This window comes from Oncorhynchus masou, chromosome 24 (genome assembly GCF_036934945.1).
Source record: "Oncorhynchus masou masou isolate Uvic2021 chromosome 24, UVic_Omas_1.1, whole genome shotgun sequence".
Lineage (NCBI taxonomy): Eukaryota > Metazoa > Chordata > Actinopteri > Salmoniformes > Salmonidae > Oncorhynchus > Oncorhynchus masou.
This window is the reverse complement of record NC_088235.1, coordinates 29,080,567-29,104,142: the sequence shown is the minus strand read 5'-3', so window position 1 is coordinate 29,104,142 and position 23,576 is coordinate 29,080,567. Positions and strand designations below refer to the sequence as shown.

The 23,576-nt window shown below is 45.7% G+C and overlaps 1 protein-coding gene across 4 annotated transcripts in view; it reads left to right on the top strand.

Moving 5' to 3' along the window:
- Positions 1 to 14,659: 14,659 nt before the first annotated feature.
- l3mbtl2 (L3MBTL histone methyl-lysine binding protein 2) overlaps positions 14,660 to 23,576 on the top strand; it is a 28,520-nt gene continuing 19,603 nt past the window's right edge. For 2 of the 4 annotated variants that reach the window (XM_064933572.1, XM_064933568.1), the window contains exons 1-8: positions 14,660 to 14,682; positions 15,073 to 15,566; positions 15,803 to 15,950; positions 16,086 to 16,219; positions 16,341 to 16,464; positions 18,399 to 18,481; positions 18,593 to 18,710; positions 18,896 to 19,030. In XM_064933572.1, coding sequence (XP_064789644.1) covers positions 15,192 to 15,566; positions 15,803 to 15,950; positions 16,086 to 16,219; positions 16,341 to 16,464; positions 18,399 to 18,481; positions 18,593 to 18,710; positions 18,896 to 19,030 — 1,117 coding nt within the window. In that variant the 5' untranslated portion in view covers positions 14,660 to 14,682; positions 15,073 to 15,191. Of the gene's footprint in view, positions 14,683 to 14,715; positions 14,803 to 15,072; positions 15,567 to 15,802; positions 15,951 to 16,085; positions 16,220 to 16,340; positions 16,465 to 18,398; positions 18,482 to 18,592; positions 18,711 to 18,895; positions 19,031 to 23,576 lie in introns of those variants that run through there. The other 2 variants (XM_064933571.1, XM_064933569.1) reach the window with 2 other exon arrangements.

Here is a 23,576-nt window from a genome sequence, read left to right as displayed (position 1 = left end):
GTCTGTGTGGTGTCCAGTGCGTGTGGAGTCCAGTGCGTGTGTGTGTGTAGAGTCCAGTGCGTGTGTGTGTAGAGTCCAGTGCGTGTGTAGAGTCCAGTGGGTGTGTGTGTGTGTGGAGTCCAGTGTGTGTGTGTGGAGTCAAGTGTGTGTGTGTGGAGTCAAGTGTGTGTGTGTAGTCCAGTGTTTGTAGAGTCCAGTGTGTGTGTGTGTGTGTGTAGAGTCCAGTGTGTGTGTGTGTCCAGTGTTTGTAGAGTCCAGTGTGTGTGTGTGTGTGTGCGTGTAGAGTCCAGTGTGTGTGTGGAGTCCAGTGTCTGTGTGTGTGTGTGTTTGTAGAGTCCTGTGTGTGGAGTCCAGTGTGTGTAGAGTCCAGTGTGTGTGTGTGTACGTAGAGTCCAGTGTGTGTGTGTAGAGTCCAGTGCGTATGTAGAGTCCAGTGTGTGTGTGTGAGTGTGTGTGTGTAGAGTCCAGTGTGTGTGTGGAGTCCAGTGTACGTGTGTGTAAGTAGAGTCCAGTGCGTATGTAGAGTCCAGTGCGTATGTAGAGTCCAGTGTGTGTGTGTGTATGTAGAGTCCAGTGTGTGTGTGTGTGTGTGGAGTCAAGTGTGTGTGTAGAGTCCAGTGTGTGTGTGTGTGTGTATGTAGAGTCCAGTGTGTGTGTGAGTAGAGTCCAGTGTGTGTGTGTGTGTGGAGTCAAGTGTGTGTGTGTAGTCCAGTGTCTGTGTGTGTGTGTTTGTAGAGTCCTGTGTGTGGAGTCCAGTGTGTGTAGAGTCCAGTGTGTGTAGAGTCCAGTGCATGTGTAGAGAGTGTGTGTGTGTGTGTGTGTGTGTGTGTAGAGTCCAGTGTGTGTGTGTGTGGAGTCCAGTGTCTGTGTGTGTGTGTTTGTAGAGTCCTGTGTGTGGAGTCCAGTGTGTGTAGAGTCCAGTGTGTGTGTGTGTGTGTGTATAGAGTCCAGTGTGTGTGTAGTCCAGTGTGTGTGTGGAGTCCAGTGTCTGTGTGTGTGTGTTTGTAGAGTCCTGTGTGTGGAGTCCAGTGTGTGTGTGGAGTCAAGTGTGTTTGTAGAGTCCAGTGTTTGTAGAGTCCAGTGTGTGTGTGTGTAGAGTCCAGTGCGTTTGTGTAGAGTCCAGTGTGTGTGTGTGTGTGTGTGTGTGTGTAGTCCAGTGTGTGTGTTTGTAGTCCAGTGTGTGAGTAGAGTCCAGTGTGTGTGTGTGTGTGTGTTTGTAGAGTCCAGTGTGTGTCGAGTCCAGTGTGTGTCGAGTCCAGTGTGTGTGTCGAGTCCAGTGTGTGTGTAGAGTCCAGTGCGTATGTAGAGGCCTGTGTGTGTGTGTGTGTGTGTGTGTGTGTGTGTGTAGTCCAGTGTGTGTGTTTGTAGTCCAGTGTGTGAGTAGAGTCCAGTGTGTGTGTGTGTGTGTTTGTAGAGTACAGTGTGTGTGTGTGTGGAGTCCAGTGTGTGTGTGTGTGTGTTTGTAGAGTCCAGTGTGTGTAGAGTCCAGTGTGTGTCGAGTCCAGTGTGTGTCGAGTCCAGTGTGTGTCGAGTCCAGTGTGTGTGTCGAGTCCAGTGTGTGTGTAGAGTCCAGTGCGTATGTAGAGGCCTGTGTGTGTGTAGAGTCCAGTGTGTGTGTGTAGAGTCCAGTGCGTATGTAGAGTCCAGTGTGTGTGTGTGAGTGTGTGTGTGTAGAGTCCAGTGTGTGTGTGGAGTCCAGTGTACGTGTGTGTAAGTAGAGTCCAGTGCGTATGTAGAGTCCAGTGCGTATGTAGAGTCCAGTGTGTGTGTGTGTATGTAGAGTCCAGTGTGTGTGTGAGTAGAGTCCAGTGTGTGTGTGTGTGTGGAGTCAAGTGTGTGTGTGTAGTCCAGTGTCTGTGTGTGTGTTTGTAGAGTCCAGTGTGTGTAGAGTCCAGTGTGTGTAGAGTCCAGAGTGTGTAGAGTCCAGTGCATGTGTAGAGAGTGTGTGTGTGTGTGTGTGTGTGTGTGTGTGTGTGTGTGTGTGTGTGTGTGTGTGTGTGGAGTCCAGTGTGTGTGTGTGTGTGTGTGTGTGTGGAGTCCAGTGTCTGTGTGTGTGTGTTTGTAGAGTCCTGTGTGTGGAGTCCATTTTGTGTAGAGTCCAGTGTGTGTGTGGAGTCCAGTGTCTGTGTGTGTGTGTGTGTTTGTAGAGTCCTGTGTGTGGAGTCAAGTGTGTTTGTAGAGTCCAGTGTTTGTAGAGTCCAGTGTGTGTGTGTGTGTGTGTGTGTAGAGTCCAGTGTGTTTGTGTAGAGTCCAGTGTGTGTGTGTGTGTGTTTGTAGAGTCCTGTGTGTGTAGAGTCCAGTGTGTGTAGAGTCCAGTGCATGTGTAGAGAGTGTGTGTGTGTGTGTGTGTGTGTGTGTGTGTGTGTGGAGTCCAGTGTGTGTGTGTGTAGTCCAGTGTTTGTAGAGTCCAGTGTGTGTGTGTGAGTAGAGTCCAGTGTGTGTGTGTGTGTGTGGAGTCAAGTGTGTGTGGGAGTCCAGTGTGTGTGTGCGTGTAGAGTCCAGTGTGTGTGTGAGTAGAGTCCAGTGTGTGTGTGGAGTCCAGTGTCTGTGTGTGTGTGTTTGTAGAGTCCAGTGCGTGTGGAGTCCAATGCGTGTGTGTGTAGAGTCCAGTGTGTGTGTGTGGAGTCAAGTGTGTGTGTGTAGTCCAGTGTTTGTAGAGTCCAGTGTGTGTGTGTGTGTGTGTGTAGAGTCCAGTGTGTGTGTGTGTCCAGTGTTTGTAGAGTCCAATGTGTGTGCGTGTAGAGTCCAGTGTGTGTGTGGAGTCCAGTGTCTGTGTGTGTGTGTGTTTGTAGAGTCCAGTGTGTGTGGAGTCCAGTGTGTGTAGAGTCCAGTGTGTGTGTGTTTGTAGAGTCCAGTGCGTGTGTGGAGTCCAGTGCGTGTGTGTAGAGTCCAGTGCGTGTAGAGTCCAGTGCGTGTGTGTGTAGAGTCCAGTGCGTGTGTGTGTAGAGTCCAGTGGGTGTGTGTGTGTGTGTGTGTGGAGTCCAGTGTGTGTGTGTGGAGTCCAGTGTGTGTGTGGAGTCAAGTGTGTGTGTGTAGTCCAGTGTTTGTAGAGTCCAGTGTGTGTGTGTGTGTGTAGAGTCCAGTGTGTGTGTGTGTCCAGTGTTTGTAGAGTCCAGTGTGTGTGCGTGTAGAGTCCAGTGTGTGTGTGGAGTCCAGTGTCTGTGTGTGTGTGTGTTTGTAGAGTCCTGTGTGTGGAGTCCAGTGTGTGTAGAGTCCAGTGTGTGTGTGCGTGTGTGGAGTCCAGTGTGTGTGGAGTCCAGTGTGTGTAGAGTCCAGTGTGTGTGTGTGTGTGTGTGTGTGTGTGTTTGTAGAGTCCAGTGCGTGTGTGGAGTCCAGTGCGTGTGTGTGGAGTCCAGTGCGTGTGTGTAGAGTCCAGTGCGTGTGTGTAGAGTCCAGTGCGTGTGTGTGTAGAGTCCAGTGGGTGTGTAGAGTCCAGTGTGTGTGTGTGTGTGTGTGTGTGTGTGTGTCTGTGAGTAGAGTCCTGTGTGTGTGTAGAGTCCAGTCCGTGTGTGTGTGTAGAGTCCAGTCCAGTGTGTGTGTGTGTGTGTGAGTAGAGTCCAGCATGTGTGTGTCGAGTCCAGTGTGTGAGTAGAGTCCTGTGTGTGAGTACTAAATGACTTAAATGTAAATGTAAATGTAGTGTCCAGTGTGTGTGTGTGGAGTCCAGTGTGTGTTTGTAGAGTCCAGTGTGTGTGTGTGTGTTTGTAGACTCCTGTGTGTGTGTGTAGAGTCCAGTGTGTGTGGAGTCCAGTGTGTGTGTCAGGACCCGGTCACGAACCTGGGTCTCCGGAGTGAGAAACAGTCACTTAACCAACTGAGCCACGAATAGTCAGCAGAACCCAGAAGATGAGGCAGACACAGCAGTACTTAAGACGGTGTATTTAATAAAGTAAAAAGGAGAAGTCCTTCAATACAAAAAATGGCAAATCCAAAAGGTGGTAGGAATAGCACAAAAAAGCCTCAAGAGATACTCGAAAACAAAAACAGAATTCCACAAGAGCATCCACCGGAAACGACAAGAATACACAGAACACTAGGGCTGGGTGCTAACATACAAACACAGAGCACAGAACTGAGGGAAACTAAGGGTTTAAATACAATCAGGGGAAACGAGGCACAGGTGCAAATAATAATGGGGAACAAGGGAAAAAACACAAGGTCAAAAAGCACAATGGGGGCATCTAGTGACCAAAACCCGGAACAACCCTGGCCAAATCCTGACAGTGTGTGTGTAGAGTCCAGTCCATGTGGTGTGTGTGTGTGTAGAGTCCAGTGTGTGAGTAGTGTCCAGTGTGTGTGTGTTTGTAGAGTCCTGTATGTGTGTAGAGTCCAGTGCGTGTGTAGAGTCCAGTACGTGTGTAGAGTCCAGTGCGTGTGTAGAGTCCAGTGCGTGTGTAGAGTCCAGTGTGTGTGTAGAGTCCAGTGTGTGTGTAGAGTCCAGTGTGTGTGTGTGTGTGTAGTCCAGTGTGTGTGGAGTCCAGTGTGTGTGTGTGTGGAGTCCAGTGTGTGTGTGTAGTCCAGTGTGTGTGTGTGTGTGTGTGTGTGTGTGTGTGTGTGTGTGTGTGTGTGTGTGTGTGTGTGTGTGTGTGTAAAATTCAGCATGTGAGTAGATTCCAGTGCGTGAGTATAGTCCAGTGTGTGTGTGTAAAGTCCAGTGTGTGTGTCGAGTCCAGTGCGTGTGTAGAGTCCAGTGCGTGTGTAGAGTCCAGTGCGTGTGTAGAGTCCAGTGCGTGAGTATAGTCCAGTGTGTGTGTAGAGTCCAGTGTGTGTGTGTGTGTAGTCCAGTGTGTGTGTGTAGTCCAGTGTGTGTGTGTGTGTGTGTGTGTGTGTGTGTGTGTGTGTGTGTGTGTGTGTGTGTGTGTGTGTGTGTGTGTGTGTGTGTGTGTGTGTGTGTGTGTAAAATTCAGCATGTGAGTAGATTCCAGTGCGTGAGTATAGTCCAGTGTGTGTGTGTAGAGTCCAGTGCGTGTGTCGAGTCCAGTGCGTGTGTCGAGTCCAGTGCGTATGTAGAGTCCAGTGCGTATGTAGAGTCCGGTGTGTGTTTGTGGAGTCCAGTGTTTGTAGAGTCCAGTGTGTTTGTGTGTTTGTGTGTTTGTGTGTGTGTAGAGTCCAGTGTGTGTGTGAGTAGTGTGTGTAGAGTCCTGTGTGTGTGTAGAGTCCTGTGTGTGTAGAGCCCAGTGTGTGAGTAGTGTCCAGTGTGTGTGTGTTTGTAGAGTCCTGTGTGTGAGTAGTGTCCAGTGTGTGTGTGTTTGTACAGTCCTGTGTGTGTGAGTAGAGTCCTGTGTGTGTGTAGAGTCCAGTGTGTGTGTGTGTGGAGTCCAGTGTGTGAGTAGAGTCCAGTGCGTGTGTAGAGTCCAGTGTGTGTGTGTGTGTGTGTGTGTGTGTAGAGTCCTGTGTGTGTAGAGTCCAGTGTGAGTAGTGTCCAGTGTGTGAGTAGTGTCCAGTGTGTGAGTAGTGTCCAGTGTGTGAGTAGAGTCTAGTGTGTGAGTAAAGTCCAGTGCGTGTGTGTAGAGTCCAGTGCGTTTGTGTAGAGTCCAGTGTGTGTGTGTGTGTGTGTGTGTGTGTGTGTAGTCCAGTGTGTGTGTAGAGTCCAGTGTGTGAGTAGTGTCCAGTGTGTGTGTGTTTGTAGAGTCCTGTGTGTGAGTAGTGTCCAGTGTGTGTGTGTATTTGTACAGTCCTGTGTGTGTGAGTAGAGTCCTGTGTGTGTGTAGAGTCCAGTGTGTGTGTGTGTGGAGTCCAGTGTGTGAGTAGAGTCCAGTGCGTGTGTAGAGTCCAGTGTGTGTGTGTGTGTGTGTGTAGAGTCCTGTGTGTGTAGAGTCCAGTGTGAGTAGTGTCCAGTGTGTGAGTAGTGTCCAGTGTGTGAGTAGTGTCCAGTGTGTGAGTAGTGTCCAGTGTGTGAGTAGAGTCTAGTGTGTGAGTAAAGTCCAGTGCGTGTGTGTAGAGTCCAGTGCGTTTGTGTAGAGTCCAGTGTGTGTGTGTGTGTAGTCCAGTGTGTGTGTTTGTAGTCCAGTGTGTGAGTAGAGTCCAGTGTGTCAGTAGAGTCCAGTGTGTGTGTGTGTGTGTAAAATTCAGTGTGTGTGTAGAGTACAGTGTGTGTGTGTGTAGTCCAGTGTGTGGGTAGAGTCCAGTGTGTGTGTGTGTAGTCCAGTTCGTGTGTGTGTGTGTGTGTGTGTTTGTAGAGTCCTGTGTGTGTAGAGTCCAGTGTGTGAGTAGTGTCCAGTGTGTGTGTGTTTGTAGAGTCCTGTGTGTGAGTAGTGTCCAGTGTGTGAGTAAAGTCCAGTGCGTGTTTAGAGCCCAGTGTGTGTGTGTTTGTACAGTCCTGTGTGTGTGTGTGTAGAGTCCAGTGTGTGTGTGTGTGTGTGTGTGTGGAGTCCAGTGTGTGAGTAGAGACCAGTGTGTGAGTACAGTCCAGTGTGTGAGTAGAGTCCAGTGCGTGTGGACTGTGCGTGTGTAGAGTCCAGTGTGTGAGTAGAGTCCAGTGTGTGAGTAGAGTCCAGTGCGTGTGTAGAGTCCAGTGCGTGTGTAGAGTCCAGTGTGAGTAGTGTCCAGTGTGAGTAGTGTCCAGTGTCTGAGTAGTGTCCAGTGTCTGAGTAGTGTCCAGTGTCTGAGTAGGGTCCAGTCTGTGAGTAGAGTCTAGTGTGTGAGTAAAGTCCAGTGCGTGTGTGTAGAGTCCAGTGCGTGTGAGTAGAGTCCAGTGCGTGTGTGTAGAGTCCAGTGCGTGTGTGTAGAGTCCAGTGTGTGTGTGTAGAGTCCAGTGTGTGTGTGTAGTCCAGTGTGTGAGTAGAGTCCAGTGTGTCAGTAGATTCCAGTGTGTGAGTAAAGTCCAGTGCGTGTGTGTAGAGTCCAGTGCGTGTGTGTAGAGTCCAGTGCATGTGTGTGTGTGTAGTCCAGTGTGTGAGTAGAGTCCAGTGTGTGAGTAGAGTCCAGTGTGTGAGTAGAGTCCAGTGTGAGTGGAGTCCAGTGTGTGTGTGTGTGTGTGTGTAATATTCAGTGTGTGTGTAGAGTACAGTGTGTGTGTGTGTAGTCCAGTGTGTGGGTAGAGTCCAGTGTGTGTGTGTGGAGTCCAGTTCATGTGTGTGTGTGTGTGTGTGTGTAGAGTCCAGTGTGTGTGTATAGTCCAGTGTGTGTGTGTGAGTCGAGTCCAGTGTGTGTGTGAGTGTAGAGTCCAGTGTGTGGAGTCCAGTGTGTGTGTGTGTGTGTAGAGTCCAGTGCATATATGTGTGTGTGTGTGTTTGTGTGTGTGTTTAGAGTCCAGTGTGTGTGTGAGTAGTGTGTGTGTGGAGTCCAGTGTGTGTGTGTGTGTGTGTGTGTGTGTGTGTGTGTGTGTGTGTGTGTGTGTGTGTGTGTGTGTAGAGTCCAGTGTGTGTGTGAGTAGAGTCCAGTGTGTGTGTGTGTGTGTGTTTGTAGAGTCCAGTGAGTGTGTGTGGAGTCCAGTGCGTGTGTGTGGAGTCCAGTGTGTGTGTGTGTGTGTGTGTGTGTGTGTGTGTGTGTGTGTGTGTGTGTGTGTGTGTAGAGTCCAGTGTGTGTGTGTGAGTAGAGTCCAGTGTGTGTGTGTGTGTGTGTTTGTAGAGTCCAGTGCGTGTGTGTGTGTGTTTGTAGAGTCCAGTGCGTGTGTGTGTGTGTTTGTAGAGTCCAGTGTGTGTGTTAGAGTCCAGTGTGTGTAGAATCCAGTGCGTGTGTAGTGTCCAGTGTGTGTAGTGTCCAGTGTGTGTAGTGTCCAGTGTGAGTAGTGTCCAGTGTGTGAATAGTGTCCAGTGTGTGAGTAGAGTCTAGTGTGTGAGTAAAGTCCAGTGCGTGTGTAGAGTCCAGTGCGTGTGTGTATTGTCCAGTGCGTGTGTGTAGAGTCCAGTGCGTGTGTGTAGAGTCGAGTCCAGTGTGTGTGTGTGTGTAGAGTCCAGTGTGTGGAGTCCAGTGTGTATGTGTGTGTGTGTGGAGTCCAGTGTGTGTGTGGAGTCCAGTGTGTGTGTGTGTGTGTGTGTGTGTAGAGTCCAGTGCATATATGTGTGTGTGTGTGTTTGTTTGTGTGTGTGTGTAGAGTCCAGTGCATGTGTGTAGAGTCCAGTGCATATGTGTGTGTGTGTGTGTTTGTGTGTGTGTGTGTGTGTGTGTGTAGAGTCCAGTGCGTGTTTGTAGAGTCGAGTCCAGTGTGTGGAGTCCAGTGTGTATGTGTGTGTGTGGAGTCCAGTGTGTGTGTGTGTGTGTGTGTGTGTGTGTGTGTGTGTGTGTGTGTGTGTAGAGTCCAGTGTGTGTGTGAGTAGTGTGTGTGTGGAGTCCAGTGTGTGTGTGTGTGTGTGTTTGTAGACTCCTGTGTGTGTGTAGAGTCCAGTGTGTGTGTGTGGAGTCCAGTGCGTGTGTGTGGAGTGCAGTGCTTGTGTAGAGTCCAGTGTGTGTGTGGAGTCCAGTGTGTGTGTGTGTGTGTGTGTGTGTGTGTGTGTAGAGTCCTGTGTGTGTGTAGAGTCCAGTGTGTAGAGTCCAGTGTGTGTGTAGTGTCCAGTGTCTCTGTGTGTGTAGAGTCCTGTGTGTGTGTAGAGTCCAATGTGTGTAGAGTCAAGTGTGTGTGTAGAGTCCAGTATGTGTGTGTGCGTGCGTGTGTGGAGTCCAGTGTGTGTAGAGTCCAGTGTGTGTGTGTGTGTGTGTGTGTGTAGAGTCCAGTGCATGTGTCGAGATCCCAGCCGGCGACCCAAAAAAACGACTTTGTAAAAGAGGGAAACGAGGCGGTCTTCTGGTCAGACTACGGAGACGGGCACATCGTGCCCCACTTCCTAGCATTCTTCTCTTCAATGTCCAGTCTCTTGACAACAAGGTTGATGAAATCCGAGCAAGGGTAGCATTCCAGAGGGATATCAGAGACTGTAACGTTCTTTGCTTCACGGAAACATGGCTCACTGGAGAGACGCTCTCGGATGCGGTGCAGCCAGCGGGTTTCTCCACACATCGCGCCGACAGAAACAAACACCTTTCTGGTAAGAAGAGGGGCGGGGGCATATGCCTTATGGCTAACGAGACGTGGTGTGATCACAGAAACATACAGGAACTCAAATCCTTCTGTTCACCTGATTTAGAATTCCTCACAATCAAATGTAGACCGCATTATCTACCAAGAGAATTCTCTTCGATTATAATCACAGCCGTATATATTCCCCCCCAAGCAGACACATTGATGGCTCTGAAAGAACTTTATTTGACTCTTTGCAAACTGGAATCCATACATCCTGAGGCTGCATTCATTGTTGCTGGGTATTTTAACAAGGCTAATCTGAAAACAAGACTCCCTAAAATGTATCAGCATATCGATTGCGCCACCAGGGCTGGCAAAACCTTGGATCACTGTTATTCTAACTTCCGCGACGCATATAAGGCCCTGCCCCGCCCCCTTTCGGAAAAGCTGACCACGACTCCATTTTGCTGATCCCTGCCTACAGACAGAAACTGAAACAAGAAGCTCCCACGCTGAGGTCTGTCCAACGCTGGTCCGACCAAGCTGATTCCACACTCCAAGACTGCTTCCATCACGTGGACTGGGACATGTTTCGTATTGCGTCAGGCAACAACATTGACGAATACGCTGATTCGGTGTACGAGTTCATTAGAACGTGCGTTGAAGATGTCGTTCCCATAGCAACGATTAAAACATTCCCTAACCAGAAACCGTGGATTGATGGCAGCATTCGCGTGAAACTGAAAGCGCGAACCACTGCTTTTAATCAGAGCAAGGTGACTGGTAACATGACCGAATACAAACAGTGCAGCTATTCCCTCCGTAAGGCTATCAAACAAGCTAAGCGTCAGTATAGAGACAAAGTAGAATCTCAATTCAACGGCTCAGACACAAGAGGTATGTGGCAGGGTCTACAGTCAATCACGGACTACAAGATGAAATCCAGCTCAGTCACGGACCAGGATGTCTTGCTCTCAGGCAGACTAAATAACTTTTTTGCCCGCTTTGAGGACAATACAGTGCCACTGACACGGCCTGCAACGAAACATGCGGTCTTTCCTTCACTGCAGCCGAGGTGAGTAAAACATTTAAACGTTTTAACTCTCGCAGGGCTGCAGGCCCAGACGGCATCCCCAGCTGCGCCCTCAGAGCATGCGCAGACCAGCTGGCTGGTGTGTTTACGGACATATTCAATCAATCCCTATACCAGTCTGCTGTTCCCAAATGCCTCAAGAGGGCCACCATTGTTCCTGTTCCCAAGAAAGCTAAGGTAACTGAGCTAAACGACTACCGCCCCGTAGCACTCACTTCCGTCATCATGAAGTGCTTTGAGAGACTAGTCAAGGACCATATCACCTCCACCCTACCTGACACCCTAGACCCACTCCAATTTGCTTACCGCCCAAATAGGTCCACAGATGACGCAATCTCAACCACACTGCACACTGCCCTAACCCATCTGGACAAGAGGAATACCTACGTGAGAATGCTGTTCATCGACTACAGCTCGGCATTTAACACCATAGTACCCTCCAAGCTCGTCATCAAGCTCGAGACCCTGGGTCTCGACCCCGCCCTGTGCAACTGGGTACTGGACTTCCTGACGGGCCGCCCCCAGGTGGTGAGGGTAGGCAACAACATCTCCACCCCGCTGATCCTCAACACTGGGGCCCCACAAGGGTGCGTTCTGAGCCCTCTCCTGTACTCCCTGTTCACCCACGACTGCACGGCAACGCACGCCTCCAACTCAATCATCAAGTTTGCGGACGACACACAGTGGTAGGCTTGATTACCAACAACGACGAGACGGCCTACAGGGAGGAGGTGAGGGCCCTCGGAGTGTGGTGTCAGGACAATAACCTCACACTCAACGTCAACAAAACTAAGGAGATGATTGTGGACTTCAGGAAACAGCAGAGGGAACACCCCCCTATCCACATCGATGGAACAGTAGTGGAGAGGGTAGTAAGGTTTAAGTTCCTCGGCATACACATCACAGACAAACTAAATGGGTCCACTCACACAGACAGCATCGTGAAGAAGGCGCAGCAGCGCCTCTTCAACCTCAGGAGGCTGAAGAAATTCGGCTTGTCACCAAAAACACTCACAAACTTCTACAGATGCACAATCGAGAGCATCCTGGCGGGCTGTATCACCGCCTAGTACAGCAACTGCTCCGCCCACAACCATAAGGCTCTCCAGAGGGTAGTGAGGTCTGCACAACGTATCACCGGGGGCAAACTACCTGCCCTCCAGGACACCTACACCACCCAATGTTACAGGAAGGCCATAAAGATCATCAAGGACAACACCCACCCGAGCCACTGCCTGTTCACCCCGCTATCATCCAGAAGGCGAGGTCAGTACAGGTGCATCAAAGCTGGGACCGAGAGACTGAAAAACAGCTTCTATCTCAAGGCCATCAGACTGTTAAACAGCAACCACTAACATTGAGTGGCTGCTGCCAACACACTGACTCAACTCCAGCCACTTCAATAATGGGAATTGATGGGAAAGGATGTAAAATATATCACTAGCCACTTTAAACAATGCTACCTAATATAATGTTTACATACCCTACATTATTCATCTCATATGTATACGTATATACTGTACTCTATCATCTACTGCATCCTTATGTAATACATGTATCACTAGCCACTTTAACTATGCCACTTTGTTTACATACTCATCTCATATGTATATACTGTACTCGATACCATCTACTGTATCTTGCCTATGCTGCTCTGCACCATCACTCATTCATATCTTTATGTACATATTCTTTATCCCCTTACACTGTGTATAAGATATTAGTTTTGGAATTGTTAGTTAGATTACTTGTTGGTTATTACTGCATTGTCGGAACTGGAAGCACAAGCATTTCGCTACACTCGCATTAACATCTGCTAACCATGTGTATGTGACAAATACAATTTGATTTGATGTGTGTGTGTGTGTGTGTGTGCAGAGTCCAGTGTGTGTGTGTGTGTGTAGAGTCCAGTGTGTGTGTGTGTGTGTGTGTGTAGAGTCCAGTGTGTGTGTGAGTAGAGTCCAGTGTGTGTGTGTGTGTGTTTGTAGAGTCCAGTGCGTGTGTGTGGAGTCCAGTTCGTGTGTGTGGAGTCCAGTGTGTGTAGAGTCCAGTGTGTGTGTGTGTGTGTGTGTGTGTGTGTGTGTGTGTGTGTGTGTGTGTGTGTGTGTGTGTGTAGAGTCCAGTGTGTGTGTGAGTAGAGTCCAGTGTGTGTGTTTGTAGAGTCCAGTGCGTGTGTGTGGAGTCCAGTGCGTGTGCGGAGTCCAGTGTGTGTAGAATCCAGTGTGTGTGTGTGTGTGTGTTTAGAGTCCAGTGCATGTGTAGAGTGTGTGTGTGTGTGTGTGTGTGTGTGTGTGTGTGTAGAGTCCTGTGTGTGTGTGTGTGTGTGTGTGTATAGAGTCCAGTGTGTGTGTGTGTGTGTGTGTGTGTGTGGAGTCCAGTGTGTGTAGAGTCCAGTGTGTGTGTGTGTGTGTTTAGAGTCCAGTGCATGTGTAGAGTGTGTGTGTGTTGTGTGTGTGTGTGTGTGTGTGTGTGTGTGTGTGTGTGTGTGTGTGTGTGTGTGTGTGTGTGTGTGTGTGTGAGTCCTGTGTGTGTGTGTGTGTATAGAGTCCAGTGTGTGTGTGTGTGTGTGTGTGTGTGTGTGTGGAGTCCAGTGTGTGTAGAGTCCAGTGTGTGTGTGTGTGTGTGTGGAGTCCAGTGTATGTGTGTGTAGAGTCCAGTGTGTGTGTGTGTGTGTGTGTGTGTAGATTCCAGTTTGTGTGTAGAGTCCAGTTTGTGTGTAGAGTCCAGTGCGTGTGTAGGGTCCAGTTTGTGAGTAGAGTCCAGTTTCAGTGTAGAGTCCAGTGCAGGTCTTCCAGGTCGCCATTTGAATAGCTATTTAGCAGTGTTGTGGCTTGGGGGTAGAAGCTGTTCAGGGTCCTTTTCGTTCCAGACTAGGTGCATTGGTACCGCTTGCCATGCGATAGCAGAGAAAATAGTATATTTTTTATTTTACATTTATTTAACTAGGCAAGTTAGTTAAGAACAAATTCTTATTTTCAACGATGGCCTAGGAACAGTGGGTTCACTGCCTTGTTCAGGGACAGAATATTTTTACCTTGTCAGCTCAGGGATTCAATCTTGCAACCTTTCGGCTACTAGTCCAATGCTCTAACCACTAGGCTACCTGCCGCCAATGGCTAGGGTGGCAGGAGTCTTTGACAATTATTTTGTTATTCCTCTAACACCGCCTGGTATAGAGGTCCTGGATGGCAGGGAGCTCGGCCCCAGTGATGGGCTGTACTCATCACCTCTGTAGTGCCTTGCAGTAAGGTACCTTGCAGTTGCCGAACCAAGCAGTGATGCAACCAGTCAGAATGCTCTCAATAATGCAGCTGTATAACTTTTTGAGGATCTGAGGCCCCATGCCAAATCTGTTCAGCCTCCTGAGGGGTAAGAGGCTGTTATGCCTTTTTCACAACTGTGTGGGTATCTGTGGAACATGTTAATTCATTCGTGATGTGGACATGTTCATTCCTTTATGAATTGGACATTGTAGTGGAGCTTAGTACCTGCACCACTACAGCCCCATCGATGTGGATGGGGGTGTGTTCGCCCCTCCATTTCCTGTAGACCATGATCATCTCCTTTGCCTCGCTGACGTTGAGGTAGAGGTCATTGTCGTAGCACCACACTGCCAGGTCTTTGACCTCCTCCCTATAGGCTGCCTCATTGTCGCCGGTGATCTGTCGTGTTGTCAGAGAACTTGATGATGGTGATGGTGTCGTGTGCAGCCAAGCCAATTATTTGGTCAACTACAGGCTAGGGCTGGGTTATAAAACTACATGCTGGCCCTTTGTTCTGTGGAGAGAATCACTGAGAGAGCATCACTGAGGACAGGGGAGAATGACAATCTACCTCCCCATATGATTTGTCCTCTTTGAATAAACCTATTTTCCTCCCCCTGATTTGCTTTGGAGTTTGTGTTATTGAAGAATAACATAAATTGCTAACAGAGGGGGCTAAGCAGACACCCCCGTGGGGCCCCCTGATGGTCAGCGTGGCGATGTGTTGTTGCCCACCTTGGATTATTGACTTCTGCGGGGTTAATGTGTGAATACTGTGATGGCCCTGTATCTACAAATCTTTTTAAAACCCTGTTTTAGCTGTGTGTGTGCAATTTGGTGCCTCTATCACCAAAGTTACAATCCAAAAACATAGCTGCCTCACTACATAGAATTTTATGGCTCAGCTTCCAACATTATAACATTTATGGCACAATATGGGCCAATAATTGAAGGTAGTGCTTTTAAAGTGGGTTATATTATATATCATTTGTCAGGTAATTTCATGACCTTTCAGAACCACTTGTCAAACAAAGTTTCAAATGTATCAGGGGTTAATTTTTAAAGAAACTAATACATGTAATTCTTATATGTACCCTAGAGGTCAAAGGTCAAAGTTATGTTGACCTGAGCATTCTGAAAATGTGTCAGATGGATAACTGTGAATCTAAGCGTCCCAATGATATATGATTAAAGGGTATATGTGAGCAATAAATTGTTGATTGATATATAAGTTGATCGATTACATTGGTTAATTGATTGATTGGTTGATCATGCCAAAATATTTCTGATTATACAATACCACCAATCCAGATAGCAGTGGCATGCCTGAAGCAGCTAAAAACTACAACTCCCAGAATACCTTTCACAGGAATAAACACGAAGAAGCGGTAGGTGACTCACATGTGTTACTGAGGCTGATTTTGCAAAGTTGTTTTAAAGCGAAGGGATTCAAGTGTACATTGCTAGAATACTAATAAACGAAAGTTAAGATTGCTTTTACAGTGTTGGTGAGTGGTAGAATAGATTCGGAGAAACGCATAGCGAGGTTACTGCACTAATACTCTGTTAGCTTGCTAGCTAGCAAGGTGGCAAACTAATGTGTTAATTGTTGAATGCCACTGGATGTGCAATCAGCACTGTTATGTTCGATATTAGAGAAGACATGAAGAAATTAAGATTTTGTTTAAAGTATAGAATACACTTGTGATGCAAGGAGCACAGGTCCCATTTTAACCAATAATGTGATGTCAAATTCAATCTTGCCCCTTTGGTTACAGAGTGCAGCCCCAGGAGCAGTGGTATGACATCACACGAGACAACAAGAAGGAAGCCCTGACTCTAGACTTTGACTGCTTGACGTCATTCTCAAAACAGTCCAATCACGTGCCAGAAGACGATGCCCGAACGCTGTGTGGCGTATGGGTGTGGCAAGTCGTGGGAAGATGGTGTTACTCTGTACAATTTCCCTAACAATGACACAGAGGAGTTTCACAAATGGGAGAAGCAGGTCCAGCGGACTCGGAGCAACTGGACCGCCTCGCCGAACTCCCAGCTTTGCTGTGAACACTTTGGTAAGGAGTGTTTTGACAACAAGCCCTACCCCGTCCTCAAGGCTCTCGCTGCCAAAGGACAGCTGAAGCTGAAGTATGGGGCTGTCCCCACAGTGTTCATACGGCCCCCCTGCACCTCCTGTGAGGGCTTCGGCTGCAACGTGTGCACCCCCAAAGCCCAGAGACGTGGCGTCCCTGTTGAACCACAGGAATATGACACGGTGAGTCTGTGACCATTAGTGTTGTGTGTCAGTGTCCACCTGACATTGAGAAAAAACAGCGCAATACTATACTTTTGTAAACAAGCGGTTAGCTTGCTAGATTTATAACATAAGGTTGGTAATCTGTGATGTTAAAGACAGTTTATTTAATAGCTGAAGCACAGTTCCATGTTTCAGAATAGTTCAAATCATACATGACCCTCTCTCTTACCCAACCTTGTTCCTCTCTCTGAAAGGAGGAGGTTGAGGGGGGACCTCTGCAGTCGGATGACACTGATGCAGAGGATGACGATGAAGATGACGACGAAGATGAAGATGATGAAGATGAGATGGATGATTCTTTTGGAGATTACTACTCTGCTCTCACTATAGATGACGGACCGGGTGAGGGAAGACTGCGTTAGCCTGTTGATTATAAAGTTAATTGCTGATATAAAATTCCAGGCAAGTATACTCATCATGGATCACCAAAACCACCGATCTGTTCTGTAACATATTCTCATCATCTTCCCTACACAGTGGTGTGTGAGATGTGTGGCTTCAGCGGGACCAGAGACACCTTCTATTCCAAGACCAAGCGTTTCTGCAGCGTCTCCTGCTCCAGAGCCTACTCCTCCAACTGCAAGAAGTCCTCTATCCTGGCACGACTTCAGGTGAGAGAGAATATCCTTCTGTGTGTTACAGGTGGTGAGGCTAGATGTTTATAGACTTTATACTGTATAGCCTTTTATATAGCATTACCCTTGGCTTCACTCAATGTTTTATTTTCTCCAGGGAAAGCCTCCCACCAAGAAGGCCAAGGTGCTGATTAAGACTGCCTGGTCCACCCAGATGGGAAACATGATTGCTTCTCTGGGAAGCAGTCAGGACAACAGCTCCAGCTCCACTGGACAGGATGGTGAGACCACTTGGAGGGCTTTTACAGTGCTGGGGTAGTGTAAAAGCCTAACTTTTAATTTGGCTCTATACTTCAGCGTTTTGGATTTGAGAGGAAATGTTTCATATGAGGCGAAATTGTCATATCTGTTTTGCGGTTTAGAAATGAAAGCACTTTGTATCTAGTCTCCCCATTTTGAAGGTGTCATAAGTATTTTGACAATTTCACTTATAGTGTAATAAAGTAGTGAAAAGTTTAAGATTTGGTTCCATATTCCTAGCACACAATGACTCCATCAAGCTTGTGACTCTACAAACTTGTTGGATTGTTTAACCTTTATTTAACCTGGCAAGTCAGTTAAGAACAAATTCTTATTTACAATGACTGCCTAACCCGTGCGACGCTGGGCCAATTGAATGCTGCCCTATGGGATTCCCAATCACGGCCAGTTGTCATACAGCCTGGAATCGAACCAGGGTCTGTAGTGATGCCTCTAGCGCTGAGATGCAGTGCCTTAGACCGCTGCGCAACTCGGGAGCCCATTTGCAGTTTGCTTTGGATTATGTTGTGCCCAATTGAAATTAATGGTAAATAATGTATAATTACGGATAATCATGACTGAATCGTGAAAAATGATGAGTGAGAAAGTCCCCATTAGCTGTTGAAAAAGCAGCAGCTATTCTTCTTTGGGTCCACACAACATAGAGCATGACAAAATGCACAACACTAATGGACAGGAACAGCAACACACATTTAAACTAAGAACACTATGACTTTTTTTAAAGAAGGAGAAAATAAATACAAATAAATAATACTGTGAATAATGTGTGTGTGTACACCTTATTCCTCAAGGTGTTTTTTATTTATATATAAATAAATCACACTACCATTCAAAAGTTTGGGGTCACTTGGAAATGTCCTTTTTTAAAGAAAAGCTAATGGTTTTGTCTATTAAAAAACATACACTTGATTGGAAATACAGTGTAGACATTGTTCATGTTTTAAATGACTATTGTAGCTGGAAACAGCTTATGTAAAAAACAAAATGATTTAAACATTTTAAATAATGGAATATTATTTATCTCTGGCGTACAGAGGCCCATTATCAGCAACCATCACCCCTGTGTTCCAATGGCACGTTGTGTTAGCTAATCCAAGCTTATCATTTTAAAAGGTAAATTGATCATTAGAAAACCCCTTTACAATTATGTTAGCACAGCTGAAAACTGTTGTTCTGATTTCAAGAAGCAATAAAACTGGCCTTCTTTAGACTAGTTGAGTATCTGGAGCATCAGAATTTGTGAATTCCATTACAGAGTCAAAATGGCCAGAAACAAATAACTTTCTTCTGAAACACATCAGTCTATTCTTGTGCTGAGAAATGAAGGCTATTCCATGCGAGAAATTGCCAAGAACCTGAAGTCTCTAACCAGAATAGAAAGAGGAGTGGGAGGCCCCTGTCCACAACTGAGCAAGAGGTCAAGTACATTAGTGTCTGAGAAAGTTTGAGAAACCGACGCCTCACAAGTCCTCAACTGGCAGCTTCATTAAATAGTACCGGCAAAACACTAGACTCAACAGTGAAGAGGCGACTCCAGGATGCTGGCCTTCTAGGCAGAGTTGCAAAGAAAAAGCCTTATCTCAGACTGGCCAATTAAAAAGAAAAGATTTAGATGGGAAAAAGAACACAGACACTGGACAGAGGAACTCTGCCTAGAAGGCCAGCATCCCGGAGTCACCTCTTCACTGTTGACGTTGAGACTAGTGTTTTGTGGGTACTATTTAATGAAGCTGCCAGAATTAAGTGTACATTGAAAATGTTAGTTAAAACATCACACCATTGCAGCCAGGAAGAAAAATCCTCTCAATCATTATATGTAAGTTAGAAGAGGGGAAACATTTAGTTCCTTTCTGAGACAGACCTGTTGGTTCTCCCTATTCCCCTTGTCATATAGTTGCAGCAACAGGAAACTTTGACTGGGGTGCTTACCTGGAGAAGGCAGGCTCTCTTGCTGCTTCAGTGGCCTGCTTCAGACATGCAAGTCTTCCTTTGCACTTATTACAATACTATTCTATTTTAAAGTTGCGTAGCAATAAATTGCTTTCTTTATTCTACTGGTGAACTAACGTTGCTGCTGTTCCCCCGCAGGCACCACTCTGTGCCCAGTGGGATGACATCACAGTGAGGTTAAAGGTAGAGGTCCTGAACACTAGTGCCATCCTGCCCAGTAAAGTGTATTGGATCGCCAGCATCATCCAACTTGCAGGTCAGCCAAATACTCTGAAACTGATTGATGGGACATCTAAAAATGGCACCCTATTCCCTATATAGTGCACTACACAGGGAATAAGGTTCCATTTAGGAGGCATCCTGAGACATCAAACATGATTATTATTTTTTGTTGTTGTCATGGACTGAATGTTAATTGACCTCTTCCTCTCTGTTTTCCAGGCTATAAAGCTCGGTTGAGGTACGAGGGCTTTGAGGAGGACAGCAGCCAGGACTTCTGGTGCAGCCTGGGTTCTGGAGACATGTACCCCATCGGATGGTGTGCCATGACCGGCAAGCTGCTGGTGCCACCACAGGGTGAGTGACCTCCACAGGTATAGAGTACTATAGGTCTAAAAGTTTGTTAACATTTCTGTAAAAAAAAAAAAAAAAAAATTGTGGGTAATGAGAAATCCTTTTTATTAAGCAGTCTGAAGAAGTGCAACAATTTGATTACACTTACAAAAGAAAATGTGGGTTCATTAAATGTTTTGCTAGTGGATCAATACAGTGCATTCAGACCCCTTGACTTCTTCCACATTTTGTTACGTTACAGCCTTATTCTAAAATTGATGAGGACACATTTTTATTTAATCAATCTACACACAATACCCCATAATGACAGGTTTTTAGACATTCTTGCTCATTTATAACAAAAAGTAAAACTGAAATACCTTATTTACATGTGTATTCAGGCCCTGGTCACTGATAGTCCTCAGTCACATTCACTTTATCTTGGATTCCACAACGACATTGGAATCTAAAACTATCACTCTTCCAATTTTACTCTTGTTTAATTGCTGCACTAGCTGAGGAGTTTAGACCCCTGGTTCGTTTGCTTAATTTTACATATCCAAAATGCTAGTTGTCCATTTGTATACTGTTATTTCATTGTTTCCCCCTAAGGACATTTGTAACAATTTACAAAGACTGGGGCTGACCATTTTCATAGCCTACTTTAGAATGTTTCTCATTACTCAGTCATGTGGCGACACCTAGTGGACTACATTCATATTATGGCCATTGAAATGCCACCGATCACAGTTAACATTTTTCAATATCTGAAGGTTATACTCTTTTATTTAAAGTGTGGCCAAAACCCAAATTGTACACTTACCTACTGACATATTTTATTGTTTAATTTCAAGGGTGTATGTAACTTCTTTCTTAGGTTGGTTTGACCTCACTGTACATGTTTAGGGTAATCAACGGATGCCGAGTAAGAGAATTTCTGCTGCTAAGTTTAAAATTAGTATATATATTTTTTCTTTGAATGGTGTTGTACTATCACTTATATTTTATTTTAGTGTATGTTGAGAGTGGGTGAGGAGGTGGGTTATGTTGGCATTATCCAAAGATTCTTGTGCTCTGTTTCTCTAAGTTTTTGTTTAATTCAATGTTTTTTTTTTTCATGTAGCTTCTCTCTCAATCTCTCTTCCTAATTTTTCTTCATTTGACTTCTCCTCTTATAAGGATTCATGTCGAGTTCAACAACAAGTCAGCATGATATTTTGGGGCTTCCAGTCAGACTGGTGACATGGAACATTTGAATGTTGTGGTGGGCTAATTAAGAGCTCCAGAGTATTTTCACATCTGAACAGCCTGAATACTTATCGGTGAAGAAATGCAATATGTGTTAACGACCATACTAGATTGCGTAAAGCCTGGGTTGGACTGGTTTTTCATTTTAATTTTAACGGCGAAGCCAGGGAAATCGCAATAGTGATTCACAAACGAGCACAGTTTTCACCCTCTCAGATCATTTCAGATCCTGGAGGACGTTATACAATAGTTAGTGGACACTCTTCCAGACCCCTGAAGTACTTGCAAATGTTTACACCCCTAACTGGGATGACACTAGATTTAAGACATCTCTTTTCGCCTCTCTCCCTAATCTTGACACCCACCGTCTCATCTTTGGTGGGGACTTTAACTGTGTTATTGAACCATGACTCGACCGATCTAATCCCAGAACAGGGATGGCAAAAGCTCTTTCTACATTCACGACCCAAATGGGTTGTTTATCCATGGCACTTCCTCCACCCTGTCACAAAAGACTTCTACTTTTCTCATGTTTATCAAGCCTACTCACTCAGACTACATTTTTTTAGAGCCCTTCTCCCCTCAGTTAAAACTACAGAATATTCTGCTATAGTATTTTCGGACCATTCCCCCACATTCTGGACATTCTGGCTCTCACTCCGAACGCAAAAAAAAACATTTGACTTGGAGATTTAACATGGCCCTGTTGTCTAACAAAGAATTGTTCAACTTTTTATTTCAACTAACATAAATGTATTCATTCAAAGGAATAAAAATAACAACACCTCCCCCTCTCTTCTTTGGGAGACTTTCAAATCTGTATTACTGGGAAAGATAATTTCAAGAACTGCTGGACTCAATCCTGGCAATAGACCGCATTACCAAACTTCACCATCCCCTGAATATACACATAGAGGTTGAAACTTCAAACTCAATTTAATCTACTTTCCACTGATAAAGCAGAGTTTCTGTTGCAACAAATTAAGGGGACGTACTACGAATATGGTGACAAGGCCAGCCGCTTTTTGGCACACCAACTTAAACGCCAGTCAGCATCTAAGTTGTATAACTCTTCCTGTAATTTTACAAGTGATCCCTCTAATATTTATTCAAGTTTTGTGTCCATTTTATTCTAACCTCTACAAATCCAAACCCCCATCAGATATTACGGTTATGGACAACTTTTTAGATAACTTGGATATTCCATCCATTTAGTATGGACATCAGTGAAGTTCTGGACAACCCTCAACATCTAAATGAGATAACAAAGGGTCTAAAGTTAATGCAAAGTGGCAAGGCCCCAGGCCCTGATGGCTTCCCAATCGATTATTCAAAAACATTCCCAGATCAACTCGCCCCATTATTATTAGGTATGTTCACCGGCTCGTTGTCACAGGGCTCTCTCCCCACGACGCTAACTCAAGCCTCCATATTACTTATACTCAAGAAAGATAAAGGTCATTTCACTTTTGAGCTCTGATGTTAAACTATTAGCTAAGGTTCTAGCATGCCAGTTTGAACCCTGGCTCCAGGATGTCATATCTGATGATCAAATAGGTTTCATCAAAGGGTGACAACTGTTTTCCAATGTACGTCGTCTTTTGAACATTTATACTCTCGCCTTCTCTCTCCAGACCCTAAAATGGTTGCTTCTCTTGATGCAGAGAAGGCTTTCGTCCTGGTGGAGTGGGATTATTTCAGTTTTGATAAGATTTGGTTTTGGGTCCAATTTCATCTCACGGATACATATGCTCTATTCTGCTCCTACGGTTCGCGCACACACCAACTCTCAACATTCAAATACTTCCGCCTATCCAGAGGGACCCGTCAAGGGTGCCTTATGTCCCCACTCCTTTTTGCACTTGCAATATAATTGCTTTCCTTGGCCTTAAAATGATGATCATCATCATCTTTCACTGGAATCCACCGAGCTGGTGAAGAACACAGTGTCACTGTACGCAGATTATCTACTATTATATATCACTAACCCTGTGAACTCTGTCGATAACGATGCATTTTTTTAAACACATTTGGATCATTCTCAGGTTACAAATTGAACATTCAGAAAAATGAATGCTTTCCCATCAACCCCACTGCCTTTACGTCTGTCGCCCTCTGGTTTTTCCTATTGAGGTGTGAATATAACACATTCTCTGGCTACCCTCCATAAAATAAACTTAGCAAGTCTAGTCACATGATTTAAGCAGACTTACAACGCTTGGATAGTCTGCCTCTTCTTAGCTGGCAGAATCCAATCTGTTAAAATGAACATTTGACCTAGGTTTCTGATTTCTAGATAATATGATATTATGCTTTCCTCTGAACCCTCTCCAATCAACAAGGAGGCCCTTAGGCTTAACTCCATATGCTCGGTTAAGTTTCATTCAGTTCAAGGTCTTGCACAGAATTCACTACACCAAAGAAAAACGTAGTAAATTCCTCCCAGACACAAATGACACGTGATAGATGTTCAATCACTTCGGCAGACCACACCCATATGTTTTATTCATGTTCTAAGATGTCTGAGTGTAGGTCATTCTTTTTTAATACTCTCTCTAAAATTCTAGATATTGACCTGCAGGCTTGTCCTATGATTGCTATATTTGGAGTTCCATCTTTGTTGCCTAGTCTCACGAAAAGTAAAGCAGATGTTGTAAAGTTTGCTTCCCTCATAGCATGCTGGCAGATCTTGCTTAATTGGAAATCCTGCACTTAGAAAAAACACTTTGAGAGGTTGTACTGATAATGTTTTCTCGAGATGGCAGCCTTTTAATTTCCTTTTTTGAACAGTAGCCTTCCATTTATCAGGAGTATGAATGTTGGCCAACAGGGGATATGAGAGGGTGTGGGAGGGAAGGGATAGCATGTTTTGATATTGTAGATTTATTTTTGTGTATGTACATTACCAGTCAAAAGTTTGGACACATGTACTCATTCAAGTGTTTTTCTTTCTTTCTTTTTGACATTTTGACATTGACATGGAATCATGTAGTAACCAAAAAAGTGTTAAACAAATCAAAATATATTTGAGATTCTTCAAAGTAGCCACCCTTTGCCTTGATGACAGCTTTACACACTCTTAGACATACATAGCCCTCACACAGCCTGGAATTGTGTTGGATCATTGTCCTGTTGATAAACAAATTATAGTCCTGCTAAGTGCAAACTAGATGGGATGGCGTATCGCTGCAGAATGCTGTGGTAGCCATGCTGGTTAAGTGTGCCGTGAATTCTAAATAAATCACAAAGGGTGTCACCAGCAAAGCACCATCACACCACCTCCTCCATGCTTCACGGTGGGAACCACACATGCAGAGATCAT